Source organism: Embiotoca jacksoni, unplaced genomic scaffold (assembly GCF_022577435.1).
Source record: "Embiotoca jacksoni isolate LCO1_2020_lvr unplaced genomic scaffold, fEmbJac1.0.p SCAF_41, whole genome shotgun sequence".
Taxonomy (NCBI): Eukaryota; Metazoa; Chordata; class Actinopteri; family Embiotocidae; genus Embiotoca; species Embiotoca jacksoni.
This window is the reverse complement of record NW_027185394.1, coordinates 319452-338303: the sequence shown is the minus strand read 5'-3', so window position 1 is coordinate 338303 and position 18852 is coordinate 319452. Positions and strand designations below refer to the sequence as shown.

The following is an 18852-nucleotide window of genomic DNA, read 5'->3' as shown; positions in this document are numbered from 1 at the left end:
GACAGCGCCCCCTCCTGACTCTAAACACACACTGCAGCTGCATTTACTGCCACCGTTATTGATTTCTGCGTTTGTTTATTTATTTATTAGTGAGAATTTGGGTTATTGATTAAAATTACATTCAGGGAATTTTCACTCAAACGGCACAGAAGGTTCAAGTTCAAGGTGTGTGTGTGTGTGTGTGTGTGTGTGTGTGTGTGTGTGTGTGTGTGTGTGTGTGTGCGCGCGCGCGCGTCATCATCAAGTTTCCAGTGTGACCCAAATTTACCGGAAATTGGCACTTCTTTCAAAGTAAATGTATAGATTTGTTTGGTTAAAATACACGTCGATGGAGCAGCTCTGCCTCATCTCATGTATGAAACGTGTTATCAATACATTTTATGATTGTCATTAATATGTTTGATGCTTTTACTGACATTAATATTCCTTTTTAAAGTGGCAGTGAAACATCTGTCCTCCCAACACAAACAACACAAACAGCAACAATTACAATAATATATCTCTATTTATTTTACTGTTGGCCTCCTCAATCACTGATAAATCAATAAATGATGGAATGAATAAATGCATTTGAAGACACAAAACAAAAACGGAAGAGCCTCCTACTTTTATTGTGAAATCTGTGACAGGAAGCGCTCGTGTACATTCAGGTGATATTGACGCAGCCGCAGGGCGCGTTCAACCTGCAGCAGCAGCGGAGGCAGCAGCTGATCCACCGGCAACGGAGAGCATCAGGACAAAGAAGAGAAATCACAAAGTCGGCTTTTATTTCCACACCGGAAACAAACAGGTAAACAAACAGATAAACAAACCGGTAAGCAAACAGATGAAGCGCCTGTCTGTTCATTTAAAACGTCTGTTTCTCGGTTAAAATCAGACATGATGCGAATTAACACGTTAAAAATATAAAATCTGAATGTTTTGTTTTCATTTTTTTACCGAAATGTTTTGAATCGATCCGTTAAAACGTTTTTACCGGACGAGTCGCCAGTTTGTTCTGCGCCGGCCAACGCCTCAAACACTAGCTGATCCATCAAACCGGTGATCGATAAGAGAACAACGGATATTAGTGACGCAGTTTGACGTCGTCCGACACCGGATCGGGACCCGGTTTTGGTCCTGATCCGTTGGCGCCGCGTCCCAGAATAAAAGCAGCCCGAAATAAAATCAGCAGAAATGTGAATGCAGTTTGGTGGCAGGTTTATTTCAGTCTGCGAGACACGTGACCCAGTTTCTGTTTCTGACCCCAGACCTGCAGAACCAGACCTTCACAGACAGAATCAGAACCATGAGAGACAGAACCGGCTCAGCAGGACCAGACCCCCAAAATCAAAGCCAGAACCTCAGAACCAAACTCTCAGAGACAAAACCAGAACCAGACAGAACCAGAACCAGACAGAAGCAGAACCAGACAGAAGCAGAACCAGAACCAGACAGAACCAGAACCAGACAGAATCAGAACCAGACAAAACGAGAACAAGACAGAACCAGAACCAGACGGAACAAGACAGAACCAGAACTAGACAGAACCAGAACCAGAGTTCTCTCGGTCAGTGTGGTCCTTGTGTGTTTTCAGACGTGATGGAGAAATCCGGCAGCCAGTACGACTCCTTCCTGTTCTGGAGGCAGCCAATCGTGGCCCTCGATGTGTCCGAGCTGGAGGACCTGGGTTTGATTGACAGTCAGCCGGCCAATAGCGGCAAAGCAAAAGACAAGACGACCCAGAGGTGGAGTCACGACGACAAGGTGAGACATCCTGTCCTGTTTACGTCAGATGATGTTTGTTCATTACGTCATGGTTGTTGTTGTTTATTTTAACCCCCCCCCCCCCTCCCCCCTCCAGGGAGAGCTGACGGAGTTTTCCTCCTTCAACTACTGGAGAGCTCCTCTCGCTGATGTGGACGCTCTGCTGGCCGACCTCAACCTGCTGCTCTGACCCAGACCAGCCCCTCACGTGACCTCTGACCCAGACCAGCCCCTCACGTGACCTCTGACCCAGACCAGCCCCTCACCTGACCTCTGACCCAGACCAGCCCCTCACCTGACCTCTGACCCAGACCAGCCCCTCACGTGACCTCTGACCCAGACCAGCCCCTCACGTGACCTCTGACCCAGACCAGCCCCTCACCTGACCTCTGACCCAGACCAGCCCCTCACCTGACCTCTGACCCAGACCAGCCCCTCACATGACCTCTGACCCAGACCAGCCCCTCACGTGACCTCTGACCCAGACCAGCCCCTCACCTGACCTCTGACCCAGACCAGCCCCTCACCTGACCTCTGACCCAGACCAGCCCCTCACGTGACCTCTGACCCAGACCAGCCCCTCACATGACCTCTGACCCAGACCAGCCCCTCACATGACCTCTGCCCTCTGATCCAGATCAGACAAATTTAAATTTGATCCTGATTCAAGATTAAATTCTGATCCTGGTTCAGATTAAATTGTTTTACAAAATAATAGAAACACCGTTTCTCTGTGGAGCTGTTGTTGATCTGATAATGAATCAAGTGTTCGAACCGCTGCAGTGCATCATGGGTAATCACACAAACATCCCTGATCTCTGCAACACTGAAGGAAACGTTAAAAAAATCAGACAGATTCTCAGGCAGCTTCTGAACTGGCTGTTTCTCCAGAGTTTTATTCTGAAAGGGCGTCAGAGAAGATGATGGAAACAGGAAGCTGTGGACAAACTTCCTATTTGATTTTCTTTAATTAGTTATTTCCTGAGTGAACTTAATTTATGTTTCTTAATTCATTCGTGCCTTTTTGTTCTTTAATTCAGAGCTGCTTTGTTAACAGTCACCTTTATTTGTTTATTTATTTATGTATTTATTGATGCTGCTGCGTTAGGAGGAGGAGCCTCAGACTCTCGTCCAATCAGAATCGACCGCTCAGTCCAACAACAATAAAATGAATGAACCGACCTGCTCGTGTTTTTCCTTCTTCAACGAATTTAAATACACTTTTATTTCCTGATTAAAGAAATGACTCATTTTTAGTTTCTTCCAGTTTTGACAGAAAAATGTTTCAGTGACACTGAAAAGTGGAAAAAAAAACTTCTGCTGAAACATAGTTTAAAAAATATCTTTTATTTGAATAGAAATACACTTTGTTTAAAAGATGACAAATACAGACAACTGAGAGATTTTTAACATTATTACAGAATGAAGATGTGATCACGTGCCATAGAACTTTATTATTTTATTATGTTATTTATGAATGAAGATGTTCAAAACCAGAAATACAAGGAAACAATATTAAACTAATTAAAGGTGGTCAGAAACACAATAAAGTGTTTTATTGATCCATATTTACCTTCCGATCAGGCGGGAACGCGCCGCTTCTTCCCGCTGATCTGAGGTTAGCTTCCGGCCTGACGCCGTGTCCGTCTGTTCAAACAGTCCGCCGATCAAACTGACCTGAGGTCGGTTCCGTCGGCTGCCAGCACGGCCCGCCCACAGCGAGGTGAACACACTCCGGCTTCCACCTCCGGTGTCGCGGCGCCGCCATATTTGTACCAGATAAAACACCCCAAAAACAACAAGAGTTCTTAAACGCGGCCACCGGCAGGTGATACACCTGTCACAGCGCGAGCTACGTCAGGAGCCGAGACGTCGCGAGAGCCTCCGAGAAGAAGAAGGTAAAACTCGCTTAAATTTAACCTGCAACAGTCTGCATGCGCACATGCTAACGGCTAACAGAGCTAGCTGGTAAATAGTAGGCTCAAAGAAGACCGCACTTCCTGTCACGGACTTTCAACATAAAAGAAACACGGTAAGTTCCAAATCGGACGGTTTTAATTTTTCACGACTCGTCCAGAGAGCTTCAACAATTAATTGTTTACTTCGTTGATCGTCCTGCTGTGATTCATGACAAAAGAAGCCCAGCTGGTTTTAATAATTTATAAAAACAACGCAAACTATTTATTAATATTTCAGTGAAACATAATAATTTATAATCATCCTTTTAATGAAGCTGAAACATGTCAGCTGGAGCCTTAAACGTATTTTTGTCATAGTGTTGAGTTTATATATATATATATATATATATATATATTCATAAAATGTGACGTCACTTCAAACGACAGGAATGATTGACGTTTAGCGAAGCGACTACTCGAACTCTTATTTTGAAGGCTCCACTCATAACATCCGGGCGGGCAGCGGCCGCCTCTCGCTAACTTTCCGCCGTAAACAGGCCCGGAGGAGCCCGACAGGCTGCAGCAGCGCCTCATGTCCGTGTTTTGGGGACATTTAGAATCAAAGTCTGCGGCATTACTGACCCGTTTTCCCCGCAGCGCGGACCGGGACACGCGCAGGCGGCGCCGCACTCGGAGGGGCTCGTGCCGTTTAGCAGCTAGCGTGCTAACATTAGCAGAGGGAGCAGCCCGGCTGGGTCCTCTCAAACCTGGACACGGTAAGTCGCCGCCCCGCCGTCCCTTGGCTGGTGGGGAAAGAACCGCACCTTTTTCTTCGCCTTCACGGGATAAAAGAGCAGAAACGACGTTGCTCGACGGGATTCCCGCCGCCGAGTCTCCGGTGAGCGGCTCGACGGCGCGCGCTCCACAAAGACTCGTTAACCGGATGTGGAAGTAGTTTTTTCTCCGCGTGTAAAATAGGAAATTTCTGTGTGACTTCCCCCGGAAAACCAACAACTTAATATCAAACGGTTTCCTGTCGGTGGGACTGTAAGTGTTTTGGCGGCGGAGGGGACGGGCAGGCGCGGCGACGGTGGCGGAAAACAGCCCCGGAGAGGGGGACGCCGGGGGGACGTGGCACATGGCGGACTGTCTGTCCGTGAAGGCGCGTAAAATGGCTCCTCGGCCGCGGACTGGAACCATCCTCGTCCTTCTCTGCTGTTTCGCAATCACAGCTACTGTGTAACACCACCGGTCATTACAGGACACCGTTTGGGCCACCTTCTCCCGGTAACTCCCGGTGACTCCCGGTGAACAGCTCCGGTCCACCGGCTCATCTGACGGATGTCGATAGTTCCACAAACTGATTCTGTTATCGAACACAGTTTGTTGGTTTTGGGACTTTTTTCTGAGGCCCGCTAGTTGAGCACACAGCCCGGGTCTTATTCACGAAATGTTGGCGCATTTCTGTCGATAAACACGAATGAAATATGAAGGAACCACTAATGTTTCTCCGAGTCCCCCCAGACAGACGGACAGAGGCGGCGAGGGCATGTCCGATAATGGACACGTAGCCGTTAGCTTCAGCTAGCAGACCCATAAACGGTGAAGTGAGGGAAGATAACGATCTCCGTTCAGTCTCGTAACGGAACTAAACGTTGAATTAAATCCGTGACATTAAAATGTTATCAATCATATCAATTCATTTAAATCGACTAAAAGAGAGAAGATTTTTATTTAAATATTGTGATTCGAACAGCATCAACATTTAAAATGTCTGAAAACCAAACAAATGTTCTGTTTATTTTCACAAGAAGAAAATCAGCAGATTTAACACGTGAATCAACTTTTTAATTTATTATTAATGATTTATGCATTTCTAAAAAATGAAATCCTCTCTGCTTGATGTGATTTAAACAGTTTAAGATACTTGTTCACCAGCTGGACTTTTATTCTGAAGGTCTAACGGCTGGACATTTATTCTGAAGGTCTGACAGTGCAACACAAACATGTTTATTGATTGGATGAATGAAATGTAACCTGATGGTGGATCATTACCATGATCAGCAGGTGGAATGTAACTGATCAGCTGTACTGATCAGCTGTATTGATCCGTGATCAGATGTCGCTGGTGGACCTGGGGAAGAGGCTGCTGGAGGCGGCACGTAAAGGTCAAGACGATGAGGTCCGGAACCTGATGGCCAACGGAGCGCCGTTCACCACCGACTGGGTGAGACTCCGCCCATCGATCCATCATGATCGACAGAGCAAAAATATTCACTTCACAGGATCAATCAGCTGCACCTGGTGGTTGATTGATTGACTATCAGAGGAGCAGCTGATTAGTTTTGGCTTCCAATGACTTTTAATTGATAATCTGACTCCAGTTATTGATCATTCAGCTCTTATCAATACACGGGACCTTCAATTAAATGCAAGTTTGCGATTTACAAATCATCACAGTCTGTCTCACCTGTCTCACCTGTGTGCTGCAGCTGGGGACGTCCCCCCTCCACCTGGCCGCTCAGCACGGTCACTACTCGACCGCCGACGTCCTGCTGCGAGCTGGCGTGAGCCGAGACGCCCGCACCAAGGTGGACCGGACGCCGCTGCACATGGCGGCCGCCGAGGGCCACGCGGTCATCGTGGAGCTGCTGGTCCGGGTGAGACGCGCTTCTACTTCCTGTCTGTGTTGGCGGAGAACGTTTGTCGGCTGACTTCCCGTCTGACCGGCTGCTTTCAGAGCGGAGCGGACATCAACGCCAAAGACATGCTGAAGATGACGGCGCTGCACTGGGCGGCGCAGCACGGCCACCACGGCGTCGCCGAGACCCTCATCAAGCACGGCGCTGACGTGCACGCGCTCAGCAAGTTCGACAAGACGCCGTTCGACATCGCCGTCGACATCCAGAACACCGAGCTGATGCTGCTGCTGCAGGTGAGACGCTGCCGGGACACCGGACACACCTGAGACACGGCGGACACGTCTGTAATGTGTGTGTGTGTGTGTGTGTGTGTGTGTGTGTGTAGGAGGGCATGCAGAACCAGGTGAACATGAACCAGGTGAGTATGAATGTGGACACCAGCTCCACCAACCAGGCGCAGTTCATCATCCAGGGGATCCCCTCCATCCAGGGGGGCGTGGTCAACCTGGCCGAGCTGCTCAACAAGGCCAACGCAGGTGGGAACACACACACACACACGTTAACACATATTAACACACACACGTTAACACACGTTAACACACGTTAACACACGTTAACACACACACGTTAACACACACGTTAACACACACACGTTAACACACGTTAACACACACACGTTAACACACGTTAACACACACACGTTAACACACACGTTAACACACACACGTTAACACACGTTAACACACACACACACACACACACTAACTCTGTCTGGTGTGTCGTTATTCTGCAGGAGACTCTGAGGAGGCGATGGCTGCCAGCGCTCTGGACTCCAACATCCAGCATGCAGCGGTGGTCAACGAAGGGGGTCAGAGGGTCATCACCATAGTAACGGACCAACACGGCAACTTGCAGACCACCGGAGGAATGACGCAGCCGTTCTTTGTCACCATGCAGCACGGACAGCAGAGTAGGACTCCCTTCTGTGACCTTCCTCAGTGCTCAGCTGCTCGGAGGCTCACTGACTGGTTGTTTGTTTGTTTGTTTGTTTATTTATTTATAGTGCTGGCGGTGCCGGCCAACACGGTCACAGAGGAGGTGGTAACAGAGGAGCCTCAGGCTCCGCCCTCAAGGAAGAGGAAGCTGGAGGTGACGAATAACCACAGCGACGCAGGAGAGACGGTGAGTGACGAGAACACGACAAAAACGATTATAGATATTATAATTTATTTGTACTCTACTCTATAACCCCGGCCCCCTCCTCTCCTCCAGGAGCTGCTCCAGAGGCAGCTGCAGGAGGCCAATAGGAAGGCGCAGGAGTACCGGCAGCAGCTGCTGCGGAAGGAGCAGGAGGCGGAGGAGTACCGCGTGAAGCTGGAGGCGATGAGTCAGGCCAACAGCGCCGCCGCCGCCGTCAGCGCTGCCGCCAACGCCGCCAGCCCCGAGGAGGTGGTGGGGGGGGAGGAGGACGAGGAGGAGGGGGCCGCCGGCGTGGTGGAGGAGGAGGGGGAGATGGTGGTGCTGCAAGAGGGAGGCATCATCATGGAAGGGGAGGAGGGTCAGGTGACGCTGGTGGAGACGGGGGGGGAGACGACGGAAGTGAGCTCCTAACAGGAGGAGGGGGAGGGGGCGGGGCACACAGGTGGAAAGACACATCAAAACAGGAAGTGGTCCATCCCATTTTAATGGAGAGGGGGCGGAGTCGTGACAGGAAGTGTGCACCCTTTTGAATCCCCACAAAGATCTGATGTGAACGTGAGCGAAGAAAGGAGGAGAAACAAGATGGTCAGAGGAGGACTTCAGCCCCGCCCCCTTCTGGTCCCTGAACCGTGCAACACCAATGAAGAAGAAGATGTGTACAAGCTTGTCTCTTTATCTCGAACTCTGTTAGCGGGAAACAAAATGGCCGCTGCGGCGGGGAAGGACGATCAGACGAGGGATGTTGTTAACGGAACATTTGGCGTCCCCGTTGGACTCGTGGTGAGAGTTCATGGAGACAACATCGGTGAGGACAGTCCGTTCCAGTTCTTTTAAACCGGCGCCCTCTTTGTTTTTAGACACCATCGTGGATCCCCGTCATCTCCACCCAAACCGTCGAGTTTCCGTGATGCTCAGCTGGTCTGTGAGTTTGGGACCGTAATCAGACACCGCTCGGCGAGGAGCCGTCTGATTGGACGTTGTTTCTTTATTAGTTTTGTTTTTGTGTTTACATCATGTTGACGATCGATAACGTGTTCAGATGTCTTAACGATCCGGCAGGTTATCGGTTCTCTGACGACCCGTCGGCGCCCCCTGCAGGCCGCCGTGTTCCTCCTGCTGATCCGATCTACAACAAACCATTCACTTGTTTTTAAAAAATGCGGTGAGTTCGAGGACGATCGGACATCTGAGATGTCAGGACGCATCTTCAGTTCGGTCACTTCCTGTTACAGTCCAGACGTCCCTGTCAGAGCGAAGTGTAGAGCGGTCACATGACGTGACGATGTCGTACAGTAAAGACCACGCTGTTCTCCTATTGGTTGATTCAACCCACCTGAGCGAGTCAGGAAGTATTTAGAGGGTGTGTAGTCAGCTGATCAGACGGAGCGTCACTGCAGGAACTTTAAGTTTAAACTGACGTCGGCCGCAAAAGTTTCTCGAAGTTTCTCAGCTTGTCAGTCTGCTGTGTGTAAAATCTGAAAAAATGCCTGACCGGTTCCTCCAGGTTCTATTAGGTTCCTTCAAATTCCTCCAGGTTCCATTAGGTTCCTACTGGTTTTTTTCAGGTTCCTCCAGCTTCCTGCAGGTTCCTTTTAAGTTCCATAAAGTTCTTACAGGTTCCTTTAAGTTCCAAAAGGTTCCTTGAGGTTTCACCACCTTCCTCCAGGTTCCTCTAGGCTCCTAATGGTTCCTCCAGGTTCTTTCAGGTTCCTCTGGATACTTCCTGTCAGCCCTTTAAACCGCCTGCTTCACTTCTGATAGTTATTTTTATAAGCTCGACTCTTTTCTATGTACATATAAAGGTGTATTTTTTTAACTGTACCTGAATGCTTCAACTCGACATGGTGGTGATGATGATGATGATGATGATGATGATGGCTGCCTGCATTGTTGATCTGAAATATAAACACTTGTTTTTTTTTTTCGAATAACAACCTCTTAGTTGTGTTTTTGGTGCGTTCAGAGTGACAGCTGTGCGAGGCGTTCACTGACCACACCTGACATCATTTATTCATGAGACGTTCACTGTCCATCTGGAGCTCTTCCACACGTTCTCATTCAGTTAGAAACGGATTCAAGAAAAAAAAAAATTAGCTTATGGACTCGTTTTCAACAGACTTTTAATTGTGACATTGAAGGCATCGTTTACAAGTGTTGAGATATTTAAGGATGAATAAAATAAATGAGTAAGAACAGGTGTTTGGTTCAGAGGGAAACTCGTTTACGTTTCTTTTGAACTCGAGGATGAATTAAAAAGTTCACATTTCATCTCGACCTGGAAAACAAACGAAGAGTTCAGGAGGTCTTCGTGTTTACTTTTGTTTTCAGTCGAGAACAACGTTTTTCTGCAGAACGTTTGTATTTACTTCAGATTACTACATATTAAATATTATTTAGTGAGTTACATTTAATTAGTGTCTTTTTCCAAAAAGGTACTTTTTGATTTCATTTCATTTATTCTGTTCAATTCAATTCAAGTTAAAACTCCTTCGGACACAAATGATTCTCAGAAGTAGAGTTGTTGTTTTCGTTGATAGATTCTACAACTACTCCCATCAGGCTTTGCGGGCCGCCCTTGGCTTTTGGAACAAAACCGTCCAGCTCGAGGATTAATACGCGATCAGCCCTGATTGACGTGTCCACCGTCCAATCAGCTGAGGAGGATACCTATTCGGCCAACCCCGTGCGGCAAGGGGCGGGGCCGCAGCGGAGGGGGCAGGGCGCGAGGTATCATGGAGGATCAGTAGGCGAGCAGCGGCCAGTCGAGGAGGGCAGCCACCGCTCGGATTCCCGGGACTTTGTCGACCGTTTACCGCCGCTTCTGACCCGCCACAACGGACACCTCATCATGGACATGAAGAAGAGGATCACCCTGGAGCTGCGGAACCGGAGCCCGGCGGAGGTAAGCGGCTAACACTTTAATAACATGTCGGTAAACAGTCCCGGGAGGTGATGCAGGACCGGAGCCGGACCGCTGCCCCGCTCCGGTCCTCACACCGAGCTGCTCACCATCGTGCTCCGGTATTCTGCTGCTGAACCCAACCTATCGATCCGGTGACTGTCGAACCGGCCGCCCCGGTGATCCCGGCTGGATGTGAAGCATCTCGCAGCTCGGTCCGTCTCCCCCGCCTCCTCCGGTTCCCCGGTGAAAGCCAGTCTCTCTCCGGTTCCGCAATATTCCTTTAAACGCAGCCGCCGGTTAACGGTCCTGATCCCACTGGACGTCCAGGACACGCTGACCGACCGCTGAGTGACCGTCATCCGGCTCGGTTTACCGGACAGGACGACGTGTTACAGCCGAATAAACCGACAGGTGTCCGGTTCGGGTCAGTGGTACCGGGCCGTTTTCTGACTTTGTGCGTCAACAACAACAACGACCGGCGGTCGGTTGGAGCCTCGTCGTGTCCGCGGACATTTTAAGTGTCCGGCAACTCAAACTTCGACGGAACCGTCTGGGACCGGACACGTTACCGGCTGCGCCTCGGTACACTGAGTTCCCGCTCATTTTACATCACAATTATCGTGTTTTAACGGATTTGTGGGGGTTCGGTTCGATCTGCCCGGTGACGCACTGAGGTCGGTCAGTCGTTACGGAGTAACGCGTTACCGATTTACCGTCCCAGTAAGCGGATTAGTCATCGTGTCGACGGTAAATTGTACCGATAACGGCGAATATTCCGATTCTTGAACGTCAGAAACGACCGTTAAACTCGTGTTACACTGCGGCCCGTTACTGTAACGTGATTACCGTAGTAACGTGATTACCGTAGTAACTAGGGCTTGGTGTCGGTATAACGGCGCCTTAACGGAACAAAATGGCGTTACTACGAGGCGGTAAAGTAGATAAAACGGATTAGAGTTCTGGTCTGTTCGATTTTTTTCACCGGTAACTCCGTTACTGAGGCCGAGTACCGGAGTAACGGGCCGGTTCAGTCGGTGTTCAGGTGGTGTCGTCCATTTTTATACAGCAGGACTCCGTGTGTGTTATATAAGCGAGTAGCTCCAGTTAAATAACAGTCATGTTTTATGAATGGGGGAGGGGGGGAGGGGTGAATGTGGAGGACCTCCGCCCCTCCTCCTCCTCCTCCTCCTCCTCCTCCCCCCTCCCGGCATGGGCAGATTATTGTGGGTTAAACCTTCAGTTATATAAGCAGTAGAGCCCAAAGGAACTCTGGGAAATAAAAGCAGCAACCAGTCAGAACAAAGTCCTCCAACAGCCGGGGTCTCCCAACACCATCAACACCACCACCACCACCACCATCACCACCACCATCAACATCAACACCACCACCATCAACACCACCACCACCATCAACATCAACACCACTACCACCATCAACACCACCACCACCACCATCACCACCACCACCATCACCACCACCATCAACATCAACACCATCAACATCAACACCACCACCACCATCAACACCACCACCATCAACACCACCACCACCATCAACATCAACACCACCACCACCATCAACATCAACACCACTACCACCATCAACACCACCACCACCACCATCACCACCACCATCAACATCAACACCATCAACATCAACACCACCACCACCATCAACACCACCACCATCAACACCACCACCACCATCAACATCAACACCACCACCACCATCAACACCACCACCATCAACACCACCACCACCATCAACACCACCACCATCAACATCAACACCACTACTACCATCAACACCATCATCATCACCACCATCATCATCACCAACACCACCATCATCATCACCATCATCACCACCATCATCATCATCACCATCATCATCATCATCACCACCACCATCACCACCATCATCATCACCACCATCATCATCACCATCAGCTCTTAATTTAATCATTTCTGGGTCTCGATGTTAATGAGGTGCACGGTTCTAATCTCCGTCTAAAGCTGATTGGTCGGCTCGATGAGTCAGACAAAAGCAAACGCTTCTTTTTCCCATCATGCCTCTCTTCTCCCCATCAGATAGCAGAGCTGGTGGTGGACAACAGTCGCTCTGCGGACGGGGAGGTGGAAGGACTGACGGAGGAGTTCACGGAGCTGGAGTTCCTCAGTATGGTCAACGTGGGTCTGAGTTCGCTGGCGAAGCTGCCCTCACTGGCCAAACTACGTAAGGTAAGCAGCCTCACCTGCCAGGTGTGCTGAGCAACACGTCTCTAAGAAGTTGGGACAGGTTCATGTTTTCCACCTCTTCTTTTAACAACACTCTGTAAATGTTTGGGAACTGACCCGTTTCTGGAGTTTTGAAAGTGAAATGTGGTCCCATTTTTGCCTGATAGAGGATTTCAGCTTGAACTGAGCTGATAACCAGCTGGATGGTCCCTCTCCTCTTTAACCTGGAGGATGCAGCGTCCATGATTTCCAAACAGAATCTCAGATTGTGATCCATCAGACCTCAGGACAGTTGTCCACTTCACCTCAGTCCATCTTCAATGATCTCGGTCCAGAGAAGGCGGCGGTGTTTCTGGATCATGTTTCTATCTGGTTTCTTCTTTGGAGAGTTTTAACATCATTTGTGGACGCAGCGATGAACTGTGTTCACAGACGATGGTTTTCACAAGTGTTCCTGAGCCCATGCAGTGATTTCCACTCCAGAATAGTGTGTTTTTAAAGCAGCGAAGGTCTCCAGCATCCATTACTGGTCTCCTGACGGTTGTTTCTCTGTTTCCTCAGTTGGAGCTGAGCGACAACAACCTATCCGGCTCTCTGGACGCTCTGTCTCTGAAGTGTCCAAACCTGACCTACCTCAACCTGAGCGGGAACAAGATCAAGGAGCTGAGCAGCGTGGAGGCGCTGGTCAGACACTCGCCGTCACGTCGACTCACTGCTGCCGACAAGCTAACATGCTAACACGCTAACACGCTGTTTCCTGCTGCAGCAAAACCTGAAGAGCCTGCAGAGTCTGGACCTGTTCAACTGTGAGATCACGTCTCTGGAGGACTACCGGGAGAGCGTGTTCGAGCTGCTGCCTCAGGTCACCTACCTGGACGGCTTCGACCAGGAGGACAACGAGGCCCCCGACTCGGAGGCTGACGACGAAGGTGGTACGCCGGGCTGAGCTGTCCTCCGTCTCCGTGGCGACGTCCGCGTCTCTGACGTGGTCTCTGTGTTCACAGACGAGGACGGCGAGGACGGGGTGGGGCCGGCCGGAGACTACGACGAGGACGACGACGAAGAGGAGGATGAGGACGGCTCGGAGGGAGGAGAGGTGGGGCTGAGCTTTCAGGTGAACCGAGGCGAACAGGTGGGCAACTCAGGCATCGGCCTGCAGGTAGATCCACAGCCTCCTTCCCATCATGCACCTGTGCTCAGCCAGTCAGAGAACAGAGTCACAGACCACGGAGAAACTCCTCCCACAATGCACTTGTTTAGATAAATGAACGACGTCACAAACATCAAACAACACTAAAATCGTATTTTGAAATTCTATTTAATGATCACTGGTTTCCATGGTTACACAACAAGACTCAAGTTCTCTGGCTGGTCTGATGGAGTCGCCTCAGGTGGGACCTTTATTGAGACCTTCTTTAATTTCCTGTAGTTTCAATGTTTTTGTTTTTGACTGTAAACAAAGAGTCACTTCCTGTTTGTGACATGTCTGTGTATCATCGGTCTCTGTGACGTAGTCTTTTATTTTGAAAGGGTTTAAACTGCTCTTCTTGTCTTTGTGTTTCATCTCAGGACGAGGAAGACTATGCAGAGGAGGAGGAAGGTGAGCTGTTGTTGTCACATGTCAGCTGTCAGTCAGACAGGCTGTGTGCTGCGTGTTGATTGGTCCATTTGGGGGCGGCACGGTGGTGCAGTGGTTAGCATTGTCGCCTCACAGCAAAAAGGTTCTGGGTTCGAATCCGGTCCTGGGCCTTTCTGTGGTGAGTTTGCATGTTCTCCCTGTGCTTGCGTGGGTTCTCTCCGGGTTCTCCGGCTTCCTCCCATCATCCAAAAACATGCACCTCAGGTCAGGTTACCTGGCGCCGCGCTAGTGGCAGCCTGCTGCAGCAGCTCCCCCCTGAGAGCCCCCCCTGAGAGCCCCCCTGCTGTAGCGAAGACATTTCCCCTCGGGGATTAATAACGTGTATAAAATCACAAATCAAATCAAATCATTTGTCTCCGCAGAGGAAGCGGGCGCTGCTCAGGGACAGAAGAGGAAGAGGGACGTGGATGACGAAGGCGAGGACGACGACGACGACGAAGACGACTAGTCCTCCGGCCGACCGTCGTCTGTGTGTCGTCTCGTCCCGTCTCCGTCCGTCTCACCTCCGGACCCGACCTCCGCCAGCCAGACAGTAACCGTGGCGACGGCAGGGCTGTGACCTCCAGATAGTTTCAGTTTAGAGTCACTGTTTATTTTTAGATGAAAGTTTGATGTGAACTTCACCTGCCGGCTGCAGCTGACGACCCCGAGACCCTCTGGACCTGCTTCAGGACCGTCCTGTCCATTCTCTCTGTCCTGTTTCCGAGTCCTCAACTCTGTCTTCATCTCTGTCCTCGACTCCGTCTGCACGGCTGCAGCTCGTATGAAGCTCCTCCTCCAGCTGCCTAAAGGGCCTCCTGACGGAGCTCCGTGCTGGGGACCAGTGCAGACCGGAGATGTTCCGACAGCCAATCAGAGACCAGAAAGAGGAAACCGATCCATCAGTCAGCTGCTGCTGTGTTTATTTATTTATTACTGAGAAACAAACATGATGGAACACAACAACAACAAACTACACGCAGTGGTCAAAGGTCATCCAGGTGAAGACGTGTCGAAGTTCAAAACAAAGTCAGTTTGTTTATTAAGACCTCCGACACCGCTGTCAATCAACACGTTTCCCTCAGCTCGTCTCCGTCTCGTCAGATTTACCTGAACAGGTGTGTTCCTCCGTCTCCTCGTCTGCACTGGTTTCACTCGTCTGCTTCCTGCGAGCTGCAGCCGCCATCCAAAGTCTGTCCAACACTCAGCCGTCCTCCGTCCGTCCGTCCGTCCGTCCACCCTGAAGAAGAAGAAGCAGCAGCAGCATCGTCATTGGATTGTGCAGGAACAGGAAGTGACATCGTTCTCAGAGTCCCCCTTTAAAGTGAGCCGATGTGAAGACGCTCCGTCCTGCAGCCATATCAGCCTGGGGGGGGGGGGCGCAGCGCCCCCTTCAGGACCAGTCAGGGAAGTCACAGTTTGAGTTAGAAATATGCAGACCTGCTCAGGTCCTCATGGGTCCTCTGATGATATTCCCAGTGTGTGTTTGATTTGCTGTAGGGGTTACCGGGTGGGGGGGGGGGGGGGCAGTGATTAGTTGTGTTTGAACTTTGTTTTGGTTGTTACTGAACAGCAGCTCTCCGTGTTTTTAGTTTGATGTTGAACTGAGCAGCTCGTCCCCTCGTGATGTTCAAACCGCCGCCGTGTCACACTTCAGGCTCCGCCTCCTACAGGAAGACCCGACCTTTGACCCGAATCCACTGGACACGGTTTACCTTCAATCGGGCCGAAACCTGCAGTGCGTTCAGGTGCTCCCGTCACATCGTCCTGTCGGCATCTAAAGAGTTCAGAGGTCAAACTTTATTTATACCTCAGTGCTGAACACACCGCTCCAGGGTGCGCAGTGCATTCTGGGATACGGAGACTAGAGTCTTCATCGTTCAGACAGAGCTGCGTTTTTTGTCTTATTGAGCCGTTTGAAGGAGGCGGAGTCTGAAACAGGACACACCCGTTACGTCTGATTCAGGTGTCGCTGCTCTGCGTCGGATTCTTCAGCCGCGCGAGCAGCGACGTTTTATTTTCTACGTCGTCCTGCTGCGATTAAAAAACGACCAAAACGGACGCGTCAGGAACAACGTCGGTTCGGTTCCTGACGCGTCCGTTTCTTTCCCGATGAAGCAGCAGATCTCTTCACGGCTCCGACTTCGAACTAACTGCTGTAAACGTTTCTCTTTCGTCACGTTAGCGCTCGTGGAAACAACACCTCATTTTAAAAACACCTGCGATCGTTTTCATCAGAAAATATTTCAGGATGCAAAAACTCTCCGACGGTAGCGACGGCTAGCGTCTCCGGGTCCGAACTTTTACGATCTTTACTTCTGGTAAAGAAGTTTCTGGTTCACATGTTCAACAGCAAACGAACTTCAGGTCGGAAATATTCTGAACTTCATTCGTACGCAGAAGAAAAAAAGCTCCAGAGTCGAGAAAAAACAATGTACCTCCACGGTTCCCATGACAACCGGACAACAACAGCTCTGAGGCAATTTTGTCGTCAGTTTCACGTGTTTTTATTTTTTCTACAAGCAGTTCAACTTTTTAAAAACGTGTCGTGGCCGTCATTTGGAAATCAGCCGACCGCACGTGGGGTCCCGACCCTCAGGTTGGGGAACCCTCTGAATCCCACATTAGCCGGTTTGTCTTAACTCACCGGTTTGAATCCGTCGTTAACTTCTGCTCACTCCGATGTAGAGCTGAAATTATTCATCAGCAGAAAAACAAGAAAATATTTTATTAATTGACAAAAATGTTTTTGACTCTTTTTTTTTTGTATTTAACAAAGTGAAAATAAAAACGATGTTTCTCAACGTCGGACAAAACACTTTAAAAACATTTCTGATGTTTCTGCTCTGTCTCGGTGTTCAATACAGAAATTGATCGAAATCATTTTAATTGACGTTTGTAAATACATTTTTAAAAAACAAAGAGGCTCAAAAACACTTAAAAATATTCCAGAGGATAATGATGGATGTGGGTGGGAAGCCGGTGAGGCATCGTACCGAAACAAAATCCATAAAAAACAACAAAACGGACACAGAGGTGTTGTTGAACTGGTGTGTTGTTGTTCAGAGTGTAGAGGTCAAAGGTCATGTCCGTCAACCTGCAGAGATCAGTGTTCTCTGGTGTTTTAAGGCAATACTGTAAATAGAATCTCAGCACAGTTTCAGGTTTTCATTTTTTAAACATGTTTGTTTTGTTTGCTGCAGCGAGGTGATAATCGACCTGTTTTTGACCTTTGACCCCGGCTCCTTCGTTAGCCGTTACTTTCCCTCCGTCGTCCCGTATGTGGGGAAAAATGTGTTCGACTTTTTGTGGTGTAACGAAAACATGTTGAGGGGTTTGGAATAAAAAACAGAAAAGTTCCACGATGGTTTCATGTGTCAATTCCCTTCACTTCTTTTTACGTTAGTTCACTTCAGTTTACGTTAGTTCACTTCAATTTATGTTAGTTCGCTTCAATTTACTTCAGTTCACTTCAGTTTACGTCAGTTCACTTCAGTTTGCGTCAGTTCACTTCAGTTTACGTCAGTTCGCTTCAATTTACTTCAGTTCGCTTCAATTTATGTCAGTTCGCTTCAATTTACTTCAGTTCACTTCAGTTTACGTCAGTTCCCTTCAGTTTGCGTCAGTTCACTTCAGTTTGCGTCAGTTCACTTCAGTTTACATCAGTTCGCTTCAATTTACGTCAGTTCACTTCAGTTTGCGTTAGTTCACTTCAGTTTGCGTCAGTTCACCAGTTTGCGTCAGTTCACTTCAATTTATGTTAGTTCGCTTCAATTTACTTCAGTTCACTTCAGTTTACGTCAGTTCACTTCAGTTTACGTCAGTTCACTTCAGTTTGCATCAGTTCACTTCAGTTTACGTCAGTTCACTTCAGTTTGCATCAGTTCACTTCAGTTTACGTCAGTTCACTTCAGTTTGCGTCAGTTCACTTCAGTTTGCGTCAGTTCACCAGTTTGCGTCAGTTCACTTCAATTTATGTTAGTTCGCTTCAATTTACTTCAGTTCACTTCAGTTTACGTCAGTTCACTTCAGTTTACGTCAGTTCACTTCAGTTTGCATCAGTTCACTTCAGTTTACGTCAGTTCACTTCAGTTTGCGTCAGTTCACTTCAGTTTGCGTCAGTTCACTTCAGTTTGCATCAGTTCACTTCAGTTTGCGTCAGTTCACTTCAGTTTGCATCAGTTCACTTCAGTTTACGTCAGTTCACTTCAGTTTGCGTCAGTTCACTTCAGTTTACGTCAGTTCACTTCAGTTTGCGTCAGTTCACTTCAGTTTGCATCAGTTCACTTCAGTTTACGTCAGTTCACTTCAGTTTACTTCAGTTCACTTCAGTTTGCGTCAGTTCACCAGTTTGCGTCAGTTCACTTCAATTTATGTTAGTTCGCTTCAATTTACTTCAGTTCACTTCAGTTTACGTCAGTTCACTTCAGTTTACGTCAGTTCACTTCAGTTTGCATCAGTTCACTTCAGTTTACGTCAGTTCACTTCAGTTTGCATCAGTTCACTTCAGTTTACGTCAGTTCACTTCAGTTTGCGTCAGTTCACTTCAGTTTGCGTCAGTTCACCAGTTTGCGTCAGTTCACTTCAATTTATGTTAGTTCGCTTCAA

The 18852-nt window shown here is 48.9% G+C and overlaps 3 protein-coding genes across 14 annotated transcripts; all 3 read left to right on the top strand.

Annotated features, from left to right (window-relative positions):
- Positions 1-665: 665 nt before the first annotated feature.
- mllt11 (MLLT11 transcription factor 7 cofactor) lies at positions 666-2927 on the top strand. The gene is made up of 3 exons (XM_069168872.1): positions 666-790; positions 1577-1746; positions 1844-2927. Exons 2-3 carry the CDS (start codon positions 1582-1584, stop codon positions 1934-1936), a joined length of 258 nt encoding a protein of 85 aa, XP_069024973.1. The 5' UTR covers positions 666-790; positions 1577-1581; the 3' UTR covers positions 1937-2927.
- A 539-nt stretch (positions 2928-3466) lies between these two features.
- Positions 3467-9886, top strand: gabpb2a (GA binding protein transcription factor subunit beta 2a). 5 transcript variants are annotated; one of them, XM_069168844.1, is made up of 9 exons: positions 3467-3778; positions 4302-4420; positions 5764-5871; positions 6137-6304; positions 6385-6579; positions 6672-6822; positions 7080-7256; positions 7350-7468; positions 7559-9886. In XM_069168844.1, exons 3-9 carry the CDS (start codon positions 5764-5766, stop codon positions 7895-7897), a joined length of 1257 nt encoding a protein of 418 aa, XP_069024945.1. In that variant the 5' UTR covers positions 3467-3778; positions 4302-4420; the 3' UTR covers positions 7898-9886. The 5 variants fall into 5 exon arrangements, with proteins under 5 accessions (XP_069024945.1, XP_069024946.1, XP_069024948.1 ...); XM_069168845.1 differs by having other exon boundaries at positions 4302-4931; XM_069168847.1 differs by lacking the exon at positions 4302-4420 and having other exon boundaries at positions 3467-3644.
- Positions 9887-9974: 88 nt separating this feature from the next.
- On the top strand, positions 9975-17606 carry anp32e (acidic (leucine-rich) nuclear phosphoprotein 32 family, member E). Of its 8 annotated transcripts, none has more exons than XM_069168859.1 (7): positions 9975-10388; positions 12480-12629; positions 13188-13310; positions 13393-13555; positions 13631-13722; positions 14196-14226; positions 14628-17606. In XM_069168859.1, the coding sequence occupies exons 1-7, from the start codon at positions 10335-10337 to the stop codon at positions 14711-14713; spliced, it is 699 nt and encodes a 232-aa protein (XP_069024960.1). In that variant the 5' UTR covers positions 9975-10334; the 3' UTR covers positions 14714-17606. The 8 variants fall into 8 exon arrangements, with proteins under 8 accessions (XP_069024960.1, XP_069024958.1, XP_069024955.1 ...); XM_069168857.1 differs by having other exon boundaries at positions 13631-13758; XM_069168854.1 differs by having other exon boundaries at positions 13631-13785.
- Positions 17607-18852: the final 1246 nt, after the last annotated feature.